Source organism: Rousettus aegyptiacus, unplaced genomic scaffold (assembly GCF_014176215.1).
Source record: "Rousettus aegyptiacus isolate mRouAeg1 unplaced genomic scaffold, mRouAeg1.p scaffold_m13_p_2, whole genome shotgun sequence".
NCBI lineage: Eukaryota > Metazoa > Chordata > Mammalia > Chiroptera > Pteropodidae > Rousettus > Rousettus aegyptiacus.
The window spans coordinates 34420573-34436450 of record NW_023416295.1 but is presented as its reverse complement, the minus strand read 5'-3'; the positions used below and the strand labels follow the sequence as shown (position 1 = coordinate 34436450).

The 15878-nt window shown below is 34.8% G+C and overlaps 1 protein-coding gene across 2 annotated transcripts in view; it reads left to right on the top strand.

The window, feature by feature from the left end:
• Positions 1-11612, top strand: part of NAB1 (NGFI-A binding protein 1) — a 37304-nt gene extending 25692 nt beyond the window's left edge. The window contains exons 5-8 of one of the 2 annotated variants that reach the window (XM_016161550.2): positions 3473-3562; positions 5171-5333; positions 7354-7470; positions 9095-11612. In XM_016161550.2, the coding sequence (XP_016017036.1) occupies positions 3473-3562; positions 5171-5333; positions 7354-7470; positions 9095-9183 (459 nt within the window). In that variant the 3' untranslated portion in view covers positions 9184-11612. The remainder of the gene's footprint in view (positions 1-3472; positions 3563-5170; positions 5334-7353; positions 7471-9094) is intronic. The other variant, XM_016161560.2, reaches the window with a different exon arrangement.
• Positions 11613-15878: the final 4266 nt, after the last annotated feature.

The following is a 15878-nucleotide window of genomic DNA, read 5'->3' as shown; positions in this document are numbered from 1 at the left end:
CGTTAATAGAGACCAGAAAGTCAGAGAATTGAGGCTTGAAAAAAAAAAGGGCTTAGAGGAAACATCTGCTAGCAGTTCCAGGGAGGTGGGGGTGGGAGAGTGAGGAAGGGGGAGGGAAGAGGGTCAGAGTATCCACCTACGCTGTTTCTAAGCTTGTTGAAAAGAAAGCTGGTCTGATTTGATGTAGATTCTTCCCCTCTGGATCAGAAAAACAGAAGCATTACAATCTGCTATTCATATAGAAAGTGTGAGTAGAAAAAAGGAAAATGCACATGTGAGGCTGAGAACATCTGTTGGAACAAGTCATTTTAAAGACAGCTAAGCAATGGCTTTAAAGCAACTTGATAGTATTCAGTGGGAAGGTTGAGGAGGAATGGGGACAGAGAGCAATGGGATGAGAGTAATTAGGTTGTGAGCAGCATCCCCCTCTGTATCTTTTATTTTCTCAGTGCTCAGTCTCACCAGTAAGGGAACACTGTGATTAATGGCAGCAGCCAAGAATATGACATGAAGATAAATTGCTCATAGCATGGTACAGCTGGTTCCTGGGAAGAAAGCTTGAGAGACATAACGAAAGTCCTGCACGAAACATAATGTGAAAGAGACCGGTTTCTTGGGACCGTTCTCACTTTTATTTCTAAGTCATATACTTTGGGTATCTAAAACCTACTTCATAATGTTATAAAGTGATAGCTACTCAATCTGTAGTTTTCTTATCTACAATGAACTGTCAAGTCTGTGGAAGAAAATTAGAATGACTAATGTGCTCAGTTGCAGAGATCACTGATTACCTGGATACTGTTATTTATTGCTTATTGTGTGCCTTTATTTCTCTTTATTGATGAGGGAGCAGTGAGTGTCCATTTTCCAAAAACTTTCACATATAAAGTTTGAAATTCCCCCTTACAGATTTTCCATATCCTCATTGTCAAATAATCCTGACAGTGGTGCCACCATATATTTGTATAGCAATGTGTACTTTTCCAAGATTTACTATTTGCATTATTTCATTTAATCCCCACAAATTTCCATCAGGCATATAAAGCAGATTGTTTAATCTCCATTAAAAATTGGGAACACTGGAAATAACAAGGTTAACTGTCTTGCCTGAGATCACACATCTGGTTCCCTTCTCCTTCTATAAGCTCTTTTAAAAACGGTACTGAGATAATGCAGGTTCTGGCCTGGGCACACTCCACTCAGGGCCTGTCGATGAGCTGGAACTCTCCCTTATCATGCCTCAGGCTCACAGCTTAGTGCACCTGCCTGCTGAGGTTATCTGCAGGGTCTCACCAGCAGACCACATGTCCCTCGCTGAATTCATCCCCTTTGTGCTCCCTCCCCAAGCCTCCTTCCTGGGCCTGAGTTCCTTACTGTAGTGAATGTTACCACCAGACTGCTGGTTGCCAAAGCCATGGCTCGGAATTCATCTGTTTCTCTGTTGCATCTGTCACTGTCCGGAGCTAGGCCACTATGTCTTCATCACAACCCTCTGATCAGTTCCCCACCACTATCCTTGAGACCACCCCACACCCCAGTCCATTGTCCCCATTGCATTCAGTTTTGCTTTGTAAAACACAGATCTGATTAGACTCTTCCTGGAGACCTTCAGTGTCTTCACTTTGAATTTAAGATAAACTCTAAAATTCTTACCATGGCTTACAAGGCCTCACAGACTTTCTCACCACTTCTTCTTTCTCAGTGTATTCCCTGTGTTACCTGCATTAATTTCCAGCTTCTCAAGTGTATCATGTTCTTTTTGCCTCCGGGCCTCTGTATAAGCTGCTCTGTTACCCTAGAGTACTCTCTTCTTTCAAGTCTTAGCCTAGATGGTGCGCCTTCTAGCCTTCCCTGACACGGTGTCCTCTACTGTGCCCTGGATCTCTGTGTCCATTTCCCTCTCTAGAATTTCTTTGTCAGCAAGGCAGGAGTCAGTGTATCCCCAGCCTTGAGTACAGAATGTAGAACTTGTTAGGTAAACAAGGTATTTTTGTTTTTCTAGTTTTCCTTTTTTTTTTTTCCATTAAAACAGTTTCCCACCAACATAGTCAATATTCTCTTGCTAGTTTTCACGTTAAAGGCTCATTCCTTAAGGCGTCTATACGTAAATATCCCTAAAATTTATTCCACCAGTATCATAGAGATACATAAGTCACTTAAAGCATGCTATCTATTTTACTCTGACTATATCCAGTGGAGTTTCTTTTTTTTTTAGGGGGGGGGGCACTTAATAAATATTAATAGTAAACATTTTTTGGGTAATTTCTACATGCCAAATCATTGTGCTCAGTTTTGTTCATGAATTTTTTGTTTCATGAATTTAATATGTTTTGATATATTTACTTAGCAGTTACTTCATACTAAAAGCAGTGTCTCATTTACGTTATCTCATTTGTTCTTCACAACAATCCTAATAGGTAGATTATTTTATTCTTATTTTTCATGAGGAAACTAAAATTCAGAAAGGGTAAGTTACTCATCCTGTGTCATGTAGTTATTAAGTGGTGGAATTGGAACATGAGTGCAGATCTTTCTATTTCCAGTGCTGCATTGCCTGTCAAATGATGGTCAAGTAGAAATCACAAGTCAACTATCACAAGTCAACATGGAAGAATTGTTCAGAAATTCAAGTTTGATTATTGGGTGGCATCTTAAAAGAAAATTTACTTTGGATCTTTACCACATATGACAAAATAAATTACAGATGGGTTAGAGTTCAATTTAAATAAACAAACAAACAAACAAACAAATAAATAAATGCTTAGAAAAACTAGAGGGTAGACTTGAATACTTATCAAATCCCTAAAGCAGAATGCTTTTCTAAACTTTATAGCAATAAAATAAACCACAAAATAAAATTATATGCAACTACAGTATTTAAAATTAAAAATTTTTGTAATATCTAAACAAAAATATAAACTGGCAGAAATGAAAGAAACACCAACACCCAGTGCTGGCCAGGAAAACTGTCATGTAAGCTTACTGTATGACAAACCAGTAAAGGCCTTTGGTGAAAGTATGAATGACATAAAAATATTCATCTCCGTGCAATAATTTTGCTCTGGGAATCTGTTATATTGACTAAACTATGTGAAATGCTATTTCCATGCTATTTTTTGCAGTGTTTTTCAAGGCAAAAATAAGGGGGGAAAATCTAAATGTCCCTTATGAGGATAGTGATTAAGTAGTTGAACCACTAGTTGACATGTCTTATGAAATGTTCTATAACCATTATTATCAATGATCCTGAAGTCTGCAGTCCAGCGTAAAACAATGTGGGTGCATAAATCTTTTACCAAGGCTACAACTGTAGAATAGGGTAATTTTATTGTAAAAGACTAAAATGAAATATTGTACATTAAACTCTTAACTATGGTAGTAGGATTAAGGTGGTTTTCTTTAACATCTGAATTTTTGATAATATGTTTGTCTACAAATCTTAAGTAAGAAGGACTTATCCTTTGATCCACAGGATGGGTTTCCAGATTTTCAGGACTCCATGCACACACTCTTTCAGCAGGCTAAAGCTAAGAGTGAAGAACTCGCTGCTCTTACTTCACAGGTAATATAAACTACCAGTTAATATTTCATAATAATACTTGTAGGTTGAAAAACAAATGGCTGCTTCAGTCAGCTTCAGTTTTAAGCGTCCAAGGACTGAATTTATTTCTGGTTGTTCTTAAAATGTCATCTGATCCACAGCTGTATCAACAAGATAGTAAAAACAACTTCGTTTGATTCTGTTTATGAGTAGAATCTTCTAAGCAGAATTTGATGCAGTGATACTTACTTATTCTTTATAGTTTTGTAGGAAGTTAAAACAGATTGTGTAAGAAAACTCAAAAGAAGCAATTTGATACCAGGAAAACAGCCATGTTGACTATGGCTGTGTGTAATACAACTCTGAGAGAAAATAGTACTAGTTTTCAGTAAAATATTAATAGTCAACATTGTAGCTTTTGTTAAATCATTTCAGTTCATGTATAATGAAAAATGATTAATATGTAGCTTTAGGTGCTTTTGCTATTAAAGTATAACATTTAAAAGAGTCATTTCTGCAAAAATCACCTGTTAAAAAGCAATGCAAGTTTTGTTCCCATTGATCTTCTCCCCACTGACTGCTTTTGGTCAAATTAATAGTGCTCAGGGTTTTTTTATGTTAAGTGGATGAAAAAATATACTTCCCCCTCAAAAGGCTTACTGAAATTTTATCAGATTAGTAACAAGTTCAGATGAATTGAAGATCTGGTTTATTACATTCAGAAAAATCTTACAAACTTTTAGCCAATTCTGTGAATTAATATATTTCACCTATTGATTTCTATTATTGTAAATCGGGACTGTTTATAACTAATTTTATATAGCAGCTTCCTTGTATTACTCTTCTATTCAGCACTGTAGTGATTCATGACTGCATTTTGACTATTACTCCTTGTTAAAATATTCCAGTACACTGCTTTGAATATCACACATAAGTAATTTAGGGCAATACTTAGAAAGGAACTTATAAAATACACAGAGAGATAAAGTTATATTTTAGCCAACTAATTGTGTATTTTAAAACATGTCTTTTTATGATTGGTTTGGAAATAGTGCCATTTCTTTCCATGTTGAAGGTGAAGATCCCTGTTGGCACTGATGTTTTTCTGCATAATTTGCATTGTTTAATTTTAGTAGGAGGTGTGTTTGTCTTCTTCTTCTAGACAACCATTTTACACCTTTTCTCCCCCAAACATACTGTAATCATGTCAGAGTCTGTATTTTGCCAAATCCTAAAATAAAAATGCCAAGATTTCACCCTATGTGTTGGAAGCAATTTATAGCAGATGTTGCTGTTGCTCTGAGGTTCCTTTTAAAAAAAAATCTTTGAAAGGACTCAGTGCTTTGGAAAATAAAGCTAAGGTGATTTTGCTCTTGAGCTGAAATGGAATTCTCTCTATAAGGTTGAGCAGAAAGATTTTTTTTCTTTTGCACAAAATCCAACGTTTTATGGTTTAACGTGATAACATAGACATCTAAGCATATTTATGGAATGTGTATACCACGTGAAATATGAACTAATTTTAATGAATACTAAATATATTTGCTGTAGTCTGAAATTGGCATCTTCAAACCATTAAAAACTCTAGAATGTTTTAGTTACTGATTTTATTTTTGCTTTACTTACTAGCAGCCTGAAAAGGTGATGGCAAAGCAGATGGAGTTCCTTTGCACCCAAGCTGGCTATGAGAGACTGCAGCATGCTGAAAGAAGACTGTCTGCAGGACTTTACAGACAAAGCTCAGAAGAGCACAGCCCTAATGGCTTGGCTTCTGATAACTCCGATGGACAAGGTACATCTCTTAGAAGGACCTACACCTTTAGAGCCAGCCACTACGTACACTTCAAAGAGAATCAAAAATTTGCTGATTTTTAAATCTTGGTCTATTTCGGAGACTATTTTATAGGTTATCAGAATTAATTTCCAAATTGTCCCGTTTTCAAAAAAGGAAATAATTTATCCTGCAGGCTTAAAGTTTTTCTTTTAACCTTATCCCTAAACAACAGCTAGCACATACAGTTGACATGTGTTTTATAAAGGGTGAATGGGAATGGGAGATGTAAATAGTATAGTTGTTACTTGGTATCTGTGGAGGATTGGTTCCCACCTATCCCCCCTTCCCCCTGCAGATAACGAAACCAGATGCTTAAGTCCCTTGAATAAAATGGCATAATATTTGCATATAACCTGCACATGTCATCCTGTATACTTCAAGTCATCTCTAGATTACTTTAATACCAAATATAATATAAATGCTATATAAATAATTGTTTATTGTTTAGGGAATAATGACAAGAAAAAAAGGTCCATGCACGTTCAGCACAGATGTAACCATCGTAGGCCTAACTACATAGTACATGTCAGCAACATTATAACTTTTTTCTCAAATACTTTTTAACTGTAGTTGGTTGAATCTGCAGATATGGAACCCTCAGATATGGTAGGCTGACCATACAGATCATTTTTCTCAATGAAATGGATTCCATGGAGATGTTTATCATTTTTTAAAAAATCAAAACTTTCTGTTTTTTCATCTTCAATAACAGATTTGTCTGTGAAATTTATATTTGGTGCCTAAGAGAACATGGTAACAGCTTCTAAAGTATTAATGACAGAGCACAGGGATTTAAAGAGAAAGTATAAGAGTAGAGATACTCAAAGAAATTTTACCTACTTTCAGTCTTCACATTTTGGTCTACAGTTGCTATGAAAATATTTTGTACAGTGTACACTTTAGAAATTGTTCTTAAACGCTTAGGTTTAGAAAGCTATGATTCATGAGTATTTTTACCATTTAAAAAATTATTTCGTTTTTTTTCTTATTCACATATAAAGAAAATCTCAAGTCATCGTCATTCACTCATTCAGCAAATGTTTTTTTACTATCTCCTACATGCCAGGCACACTTCTGGGCACTGAAGATGCAGTGGTGAACAAGATAGTTCCTGAGGCTTACTTGGAGCTCACACTCTAGTGGAGGGAGATGTACAGCATAGAAGTATAGAAATACATCTACTTTCAAATACCAATAAGTGTTTGAAGAAAAACAATTTTGTGGCACCTTTTAAAAATATATTATCATTATACTTTTATAGAGAGTAAAATATTATACATGTCAGCAGATCAGAGTACTGGAGGAAAGTGTTCTTCCTTTTTTAAATGTTCAGAAACTTTTTAGTTGAGTTCTTGTTTTAACTTCTTCAGTCATCCTTGACAGTTACGACTTAAGAGTTAAGAAGCTATGGCATTAATGAAAGATTTGGTGACTAATTTGTGAAACCAGGATAATTGAATGTGGGGTGGCAGTTTGTTAAATGTGATGAATTTTAGGTTTATGACAGAAAATATACTTTGGTGTTATAAAGAAAGCATTTTTACCACATCTGTGCTAATTCTGTTTATTCATGGATTTGCCATAGGTTTTGTTGCTGTTACTGAGTTTAGTAATAGGCAGTTGGCTTGAAGCCATCTCATATTTGTTATGTGGTTAATGACATACCTTGGCACAATGGTTGCACTAGTAAGAAAATGCCTTACAGAGGGGATGTATTATATTCCACAATTACTTACTGGAAATCTGTCTTTTGTTTAGTTCACATCCTGGCAGAATTGTAAACCTTAGGACTAGCACAAATTGCAAACCTTGGGACTAGCATGAATTGCCATTTACTTCCTAAATTATGAAATATTTCTCCCACTGTTATTTAAAATGTTTAGTGCCTGTTGACTTTCCTTATTCCTTTCCTAAGAAATGTTTAGGCTATTTGTAAAAACTTATTTTTTCATACTGCTTTTTTTTCCTTTTCAATTAGGAGAAAGACCTTTGAATCTCCGAATATCTAATTTGCAGAACAGACAGCCGCATCATTTTGTAGTGGATGGGGAGCTGAGTAGACTTTATTCCAGTGAGACAAAGTCCCACTCATCAGGTGAGAATGTGGGATATGATTAAAGAGAGAACCACTTGAACAAAGCATCTTTAAATTCTATCTTCCTCCTTCTCACTGTCCCCCTGCCCCTACCCAGGTAAAGGTCATTATTAACAGGGTTCACTAATTAGTTTTTCTCCCCTCGGAAATAGTAGGTGGCCATAATAATAGGCAGTCTTTTTGAGAACACAGTAGTCCAGAAAGTTGACAGAGAACTCAGGAAGGTTGAGATTATTTTGATTAGTTATTATAGGAATGGTGACTTTTATATAAATTTTTAAACCAAATAATAAATGGCTAGCTCGAGTTATGTAATTGCCTTTTTCTGGCCTTTCATAATATGAAATTAATAGATTACATGTTTGCTGTCATGCTGAGAAAACCTTGTGTACCAGAGATGCATTTTGGAGATGATATTTATATTTCAGAAATAAATTGAACTCCATAAAAGGATAAGCTGTTCCTTATTATACTTAGGTGTGTACATATTTTTACCCAAGTAAGGTGAGGTAGACCAGGTTAAAGTAATGAAGGCCAACACCATTTGAAAGAAACTGGTATCATTCAGTCTTTGAGTTAAGGAAACATTAGGAGTCACTCGAAGTCAGTTGTTTCATCTCTAAAATAGAAATAATTTCAACCTCACAAAGTAGTTATAAGGATTAAACAAAACAGCATATATGAATTGCTTGGCTGATAGGAATTCAATAAATGGTAGCTACTCTTTTTATTACTCTTTACTGAATTTAAAATCTACTTTTGTGTAGAGAAGGTAAATTCAGAAATTGAACTGCCTAATCTCAGATAAGTTATTAGTATCGGTTACCTTCCTGGAATCCTTTTCAAAGTGTTATATGCACACACACGTGTGTATGCATGCATGTATATATATCCCCCAGTATTAGTACTTCACCTAAGTATTAAATTTTATTGCCATTCAGTAGTGTTTGGGGGTGAAAATAGCTATACACACATAACTCTAAGGAGTGATTCCTTAAAGTAGGGTTTTCATTCTTTTATTCCTGTGTCACCCACCTTAAAATTTCATGGCTAGAGAAACTTTAAAAAAAAAAATAATTCCATGTTTAAACATGGAAGATGTTTTTCTGTCTCATTTTCTTTATTCAATAGTACACATTTTAACTAGTAATTTTGTTGTATATGAGCGACCAATTTTATATATTTTGTTCATCACATTGGACCAAGCATTAAATAGAAACTGGTATGTTCTGTATGCGAAATGTTTTACGTGAATTTCATGATTTAGTTCTCATGCCACCCCATGTTGATACCATCCCCATTTTATAGAAAAAGACACTAAGGCTTAGAGAGGTGTGTAATTTGCTCAGAGGTGTATACCTGGTATTTGGCGGAGATGGAATTTAAATACAAAATCCTTAACTATAGCTCTGTAAAGTTTTTCTGTGGAATTGTAGAATTATGAATAGTTGATACTATTTGCCATGGATTTTGGGGGTGTATTTTAAAAGTTTGTTTGAGTTTGATTTTTTGTGATCCATTAATTTAAAGTTGTTGTGTTTTGTTTTGTTTTGTTTTGTTTTGTTTTGTTTTGTTTTGTTTTGTGATGCACTGATTTAAACTCTTGGTTTCCATTTTTATGCAGAGAGCCTTGGGATTTTAAAAGACTACCCTCACTCAGCTTTCACTTTAGAAAAGAAAGTCATCAAAACAGAGCCTGAAGATTCAAGATAGCTGTGATTCTCCCACTGTTCTCTGGAAATGGCATCAGTTTTAAGGATAATGCTCCATCATAGAAATAAGCCTTAATAACCAATGTTGCCTCATTCAGCTCAAACATATTTCATAGCCAAAGCATAAGGACTAATACAGTAGTCTGTGGAAACCTTTCTAGATGAAACAGCCACAAAAGAAAAAAATTGAGAGAATGTTGTAACAAAAATATTGATCCATTCACATTCCTGTGTAAGTAAGTTGTTTTATGTGGAAAGGCTTACAAATTAATATTGTAAGCTTTGATTATTTAAGAATGTACAACATATTCGTGTAACTTATAGAAGTAAAATCTAGATGTTAGGACCTGCTCGGTCCAATAGATGTGGATAAAGTTTATTTTACTTGAAATTTCATTGTCTACTTTAAGTGTATTTAGCACAAATATTATGTTAGAGTTTAGGATCTTTGCAGTCATAAAAAAAGGAAGTTTAAATGATATAGTTATTGCCAAGGTTGCAATGACTTTAGAAAAATGGAAAGCAAATACTCAATTTAAACAGAAAAATATTGTGGATTTAATATTTGATGAAACTGATTTTGTTTAATAGAAAATGTGTTATTTCTAGTAGTAAAATATTTCACTAGCTTAATCAGGCATGTGTAAACAACTAGTAAATACTAAAGTTAAAAAGATGAGAAACAGAGTAGAAAATCTTTCTTACTTAATTGACCCAGGTTGTATTATATGATATCTACTTAAGATATAACAAAACTAGGAAGCAATTACTTGGGCAAAGAACTTGAAACAAGTGAACTGGTGTATAAAAGCCTTGACTTAAACATTGCTGTTTCAGAATGTGTTAAATAGATTAAGACATAGTAAGTTAACCCTAAATGTGATGAGGATGGTGACTCTTAACAAAGGTTGTAATATAATAAACACCATTTTACATCTAGAAATTTTCTATGTGCTGGAGTCAGAGATATTAGATGGTTCTCTCTGGGGGATGTCTTCCAACCCAAACCTTCATAAGTGTGGAAAATCACTGCATCCACATTTGCAGAGGTGTTTCTATGGAAGTTTAGTTGACACTTATATTCATTATTTATTTTATAATTTCATTTTTGTACACCTTTCAGATTTGTGAATGCAGCTTTTTCTTAAAATTCATTTTCACTTGAAACTATATTTTAATTCCCCTTATTTAATTAATGGGCTTTATGCATATATATGGGAGTGCTTAAATGTTAATAATGTACTTGTGTACTTAGGAGAATTTGACATTGGAATCCATAGTAAAAAAAAAAAAAACAGAAAACATACTACTACAACCAATTTACATTTCTTCTGTTAATTTAAGAGAATATATTTGACAGCTTACCTACTTCCTCCAGATTCACCTAAACCCAGATATTGCCAAGAAGAGTGTATTGACTTGGATATATGGGGTTTTTTTGTTTTCAGTTCTGCTCTAGGTCATAACTGTAAAAAATATTAAATTATAATCTGTTATACTAAAATTCATCAGCCAGATGTTAGATGAAATGTTTGTACTGTAGTCTCTGATCACTGTAACATATATAATTACTTTTTCATTTTGATTTGTAGAGTAGCTTTACAGTATAAACACCAGTAAACAACTTTTATACTATTAAAAGGCTTTTTTCCCCTTCTAAATGTTTTAGTTGTACCGTAGTGTTTGCCCATTGAAAAAGCTTTTTATGGGCCTTGCAATTCTGTTGCTAGCTTGAGGTTGATTATTGTGGTTGTACTGTTCACTGTGTGTAGAAATAGTATGAGTACGATTTAAATAGATTGTTGTTTTTAATATTAGCCATAGAACTGGTTAGTATCTCAGTAGTTTCATGAAACGTTTCCTGTATTCTAATCTATTTTGAGAAATTTTGTGGGTTTTTTTAAAATTGTGTCTTACAGTTCAAGTTTGTAGATTTTAATAAGCAACAATTTTTAAAGATGCGATAATCTTCCAATTAATATATATCCATCTTTCATGGCCCAAAACTGCATCTTTAAATCCATAAACATGTTTCCTTAAGTATCGTACTTTTTTGGTCTTTCAAGCTTAATGATAAGGGGGAAGCACAAGAAAAATTTCAGTAGAATACAGTTTTTATTTTGTAAACACTAATGTATTAAACTTGCTATACATTGAAACAAATAATATATATTTTTATTTGAATTGTATATATGAATTGGATGTTATAAGTAGTTGATTTTTTCATTGTGTTAGAGGTATTTTCACTGAACAAAGTTGATTGGTTACCTCAGTATTACAACCAATATAGTCCAAGGGACCATTTTTCCCTCAGTCTGTGTTGTACTTTATTATGTGAAGTCTGCGTTTCTGTGACTCTCGAAGCTGTTGGTGAGGTGGGATGAGTTCACTTGCTTCCTGTGGCAATAAAGATTTTCTGTGCCTCACGCATTTGTTTGTAGAACTTTCTGCATAGTACTTTCTACAGGAGGTAATATTAGCTACTCTGCCCTCCTCTGATTTTTTGGTCTAGGCTTAGGAATTAGGGGTCAGGGGCTTCTGTCTTCAGTTGAGACTAAATATCATTGTCAGCTACCTTTATTTCTAGAAAGTTATTTGGCAAACAGGTTGACTCTGGTCTGAGAGAGAGTTTATACTGTTTAGGAGAGGTTTACAAAGACATTTTAAAAACTCCATCATATCCGATTAAGTATTTAAAAAAATAAAAGGGTCATTAGGATTTAACATATATAATATACTGATTTTTTAAGTGTTAATATGATTTGGCTTCAGAACTGCAGGCTAATTATATAAAATTGAGCCATCCTGTGGTAGAATATTAGGAAAAGACTTGCAATGAAGTCTTAATTGATAAGCCGGGTAGGTTAATAAAGAGCTTCAAGGTGTCCAGCACTTGTGCTAGGTGCTATGGTGAGGCTGGAGGCCACAGAAGAAATGTAAGATTTGAATATAAGAAATACAAGATCCTAGGGTCTTTTGGGAACCTAATACCACTCAGATAAAAATGCAGATTTTTGTGTGTTGCAGACATGTGATGAATAAGCGGATATTTAAGTGCATTCTATGTTCAGTAGGCATTACGGTAATAGGTACTTTACAGGTGAAAGCAAGCACATTTAGTGAGGGACACTCAGATCAGCCAGGACTGGAATAGTTAACAGAAAACAATAAGATGTGATATACAGCCATAGTGGTAGACCATTTCACTTTGAGGCTACTTAAAAAAAAAAAAAAATACAGTTTTATTTTAAAGCTGAACACCAGGTAGATCTGCTTATCAGGATAATAATTTTTGACAGTCCCGCTGACCCTGTCAAAAAGCAGGGGGGAAAATGTGTGTTTTCGTGTCCTCAATTAGTAAAACCACTTGGGTAAGAGGTTTAGGATTTGGTGATTATGAGGCTACTAGCTTCTATAGTCATACTGTATGGTATTTAAGACTTAAAACCTAAATAAGCATGCACAAAATTTCCAGATACATGGTCTGCTCAGTTGGCTACTAGAATGTTTAAATATTATTGACACAATTTCCATTTTGCCTGACCTCACTTAATATTGTACTGACTCTTCAGAAGAAAATGAACCAAGGTTTTAATCTTTAATGAAATTAGGTCTGTCTTATAGGAGATAATGATTTCAGTTAGTAAATTGCTGAAGTTAGAATTGAGCAAACATTTTTTTAACAGTTCAAAGCATAAGACCAAATTGGTTGCTGTTATTTAACTAAAAACCACCTTATGGTCCAGCTGTGTGCATGGGTGGGGTTTCAGGGAGGCCAAGTTTATGTATTCATTACCTGTGGGTGTCCTCATAATTGAAATTTTCAAGGGGGCCTCCAAAGTTAAAAGAATGATCATGTGTCTAGAAATTTATTTTTATTGTAAACATGTTTAATCTCACAAACCTTACTGTTAACCATAGCACCCTGTAAAATGATTCTTATTTTACAAAGAAGTGATCAAAAGCTAAATGGTAGGACTAAAATTTTTATTTTTATTTTTTTTATCTTTTTGACAGTGGAACAATTAAAGTTTTAAAACTTCTTTGGCTTCTGTTTCTATTTACCTATGAAAAGTTTTTTTTTTTTAATCACCTCAAAGGTGTTTTAATTTTTTTATTCAGAAAAAGCTAGTCAGACATTCTTTTCCTATCTAGCAAATATTAACAACCACTTTTAAGGGAACCATGAATAATGATTGGTTCATTTATACAACTGGTTAATTGAGCTCCTTTATCTTTATTCTTTCATAATCTTCCTGTCTTTTAAGAGCCATAAAATTTTTAAGTATTAAAACAATGTCCTGTTGAATCCTAGGTCTTTTGGTTATGTCTTGTCTATTTGGTCACAATTGCCAAGGTTATTTTTCGAACAGCTAAATGACCTACTTCCAAAGTATCACTTTATGATGTTAAAGGTCTCTACCAGTTCATCGTCAAGTAAAGGAAATTTTTGTGACATTTTTGTAGCAATTGGCTAAAACTCTCAAGGAACATTGGAAATGAATCATAAAATACTTTTATTTCAACACCCATATGAAAGGTTTAATTATCCGTTTTTGTTTTATTGCCTGATTAATGACACTTCAAGTGAGAAAGTGCCTCTAACTTTTTTGCTTCATTATACAATTGCCGTCTAAGTTCTTCCATATTCTCTAAAGAATTCTTCAGTCTCAGAGAAAGTTAATTGAATGCTGCCATCAAAGATAATGCCGCAAAATGCAGGTTATGTACATATAATACTGCTTCAAGAATATAGTGCTACACAAATGTTAACATGAACCCAAGAATTTTTCTCATCGACATTAAGAGTCGCAAATTTTGTGAATTTCCTAACAGTCCAAACAATCAGGTAACCAACCCAGATGAGTTTCGCTGTGGGTGAGCACCAGTGACAGTATAAGTTAGATTGTGCTTCATATGTACACATACTGAAACCTTATGAGTCATCTTTGCATTAAAAGTTTGCGCCTCATAAATTTATGTTGAAGTGCCATGTTCAACACCCACACACAATCCTAAGCAAGTAAGGCCATTCTCTCATAACTGTCACAGACACCCTCTGCTGACAGGTCACTTAGGCTCGAATATGTAGGAAGATATTTAAGTAGTGCATACGTAGGTGGAACCTTACCGGTAACTGGCTCAGCAGCGGCATTTATGATTTTCTGAGACTACCTACCATCCCCAACTGAACTGTTAAACCAAACATCTGTGGTCTAGCCCCATACCCTGCTATTTATTATCCTTCCCAGAAGACCGGTTTCTTCAGTACCATATTCTCATACTGTAGGCCCGCCAGATGTCATCGTTCTAGTTGTTTCCAAAATGAGTACAGCTGACCCTTGAACAACACAGGTTTGAACTACATGGGTCCACTTATATGCAGATTTTGTTTCTATATATACTGTAAATGTATTTTCATTGTGATTTTCTTAACATTTTCTCTAGCTTTATTGTAAGAATACAGTATATATGTAACAAAATAGGTGTTAAATCAACTTTATATTATCAGCAAGACTTCTGGTCAACAGTAGGCCATGGGTAGTTAAGTTTTTGAGGAATCAAAAGTTATATGTGGACTTTCGACTGTGGGGTAGGGTCAGCACCCCTAACCCCCATGTTTAAGGGTCAGCTGTACACACTTCCCACCCTCAAGTCCCTGACAACATAATGTAAGGATGTTTTCCATCAACAGTTAAAATGGACTAGGTCATCCTTTTCCTTTCTGAATCCAGCCAATTGACTCATCAGAAAGAACATGCCCATATATTGATCGAGTGAATTTCTTTAGCATGCATCAGCTCTCAAATTAGACTACATCTTTCTAATATTTACTGGTGAGAAGACAATAAGATAACTTGTATAATGAGACAAATACAACAGATATAGCAAGGTACTGAACTCCAATCCTTAGAATATTAAAAGGATTTTTTACACTTTGAAAAAAATTAGCATTGCCAGGTTTAAGGTTCAGATCCAAACTGAGGGGAAGGCACAGAGATTTCCTATATATTCCATTCCCTCAGACATGCAGAGAAGTCAAAGCTTTTCATTTGAATGAGGTAGGTTTTTAAGAGAAAAAAAGGATTGGAAAAATTGAAAAGAAAGGTTTTGAAGGAAGCAGGGCATAGACTTTGTGTCTTAAAAAACACTGAAGAGGCTGAAAGAAGTCTGTGATTGTAACTATCCTTCCCCAGGGAGGAAGAAGGTAAGGTCAGTGGATTCTGGGATAAGTGACCAGGACCTTGGATGGAGGCGGAGTTGGCCTAGAGAGACTGTGAGTACCCTTTTCACTAGGGCTGAGAGCCACATGGGAGAGCCCAGCCAAGCCTGAAGACCATGGGTCACCACCAGAGTGAGCACATACTTATCCTGGTCCTTCATGCCAGGGATCTACAATTACCTGTGCTTTGTTACTTTGCTACCTGTAGATACCCTTCCACTGATAGCATCTAACACAAAACATCACCTTGGCCCATTCAACAGAAGGGGGCCTCTTGGACTCAGGAGTTTGAGGATCCTTACCTGATCTGCCCCATGTGGGTAATAGGCTTTTCAACAGAGCTTATATTATCTTCCTATCTAGTTGGAAGAATTTTGCAATTAGGAAAAAATTTCATTCTCTTACCCTGCTCAAATTGCCTGATGCAAGTATTTTTAGCTTATCGACTTCCATAAAATGTGCTGTTTCCACCA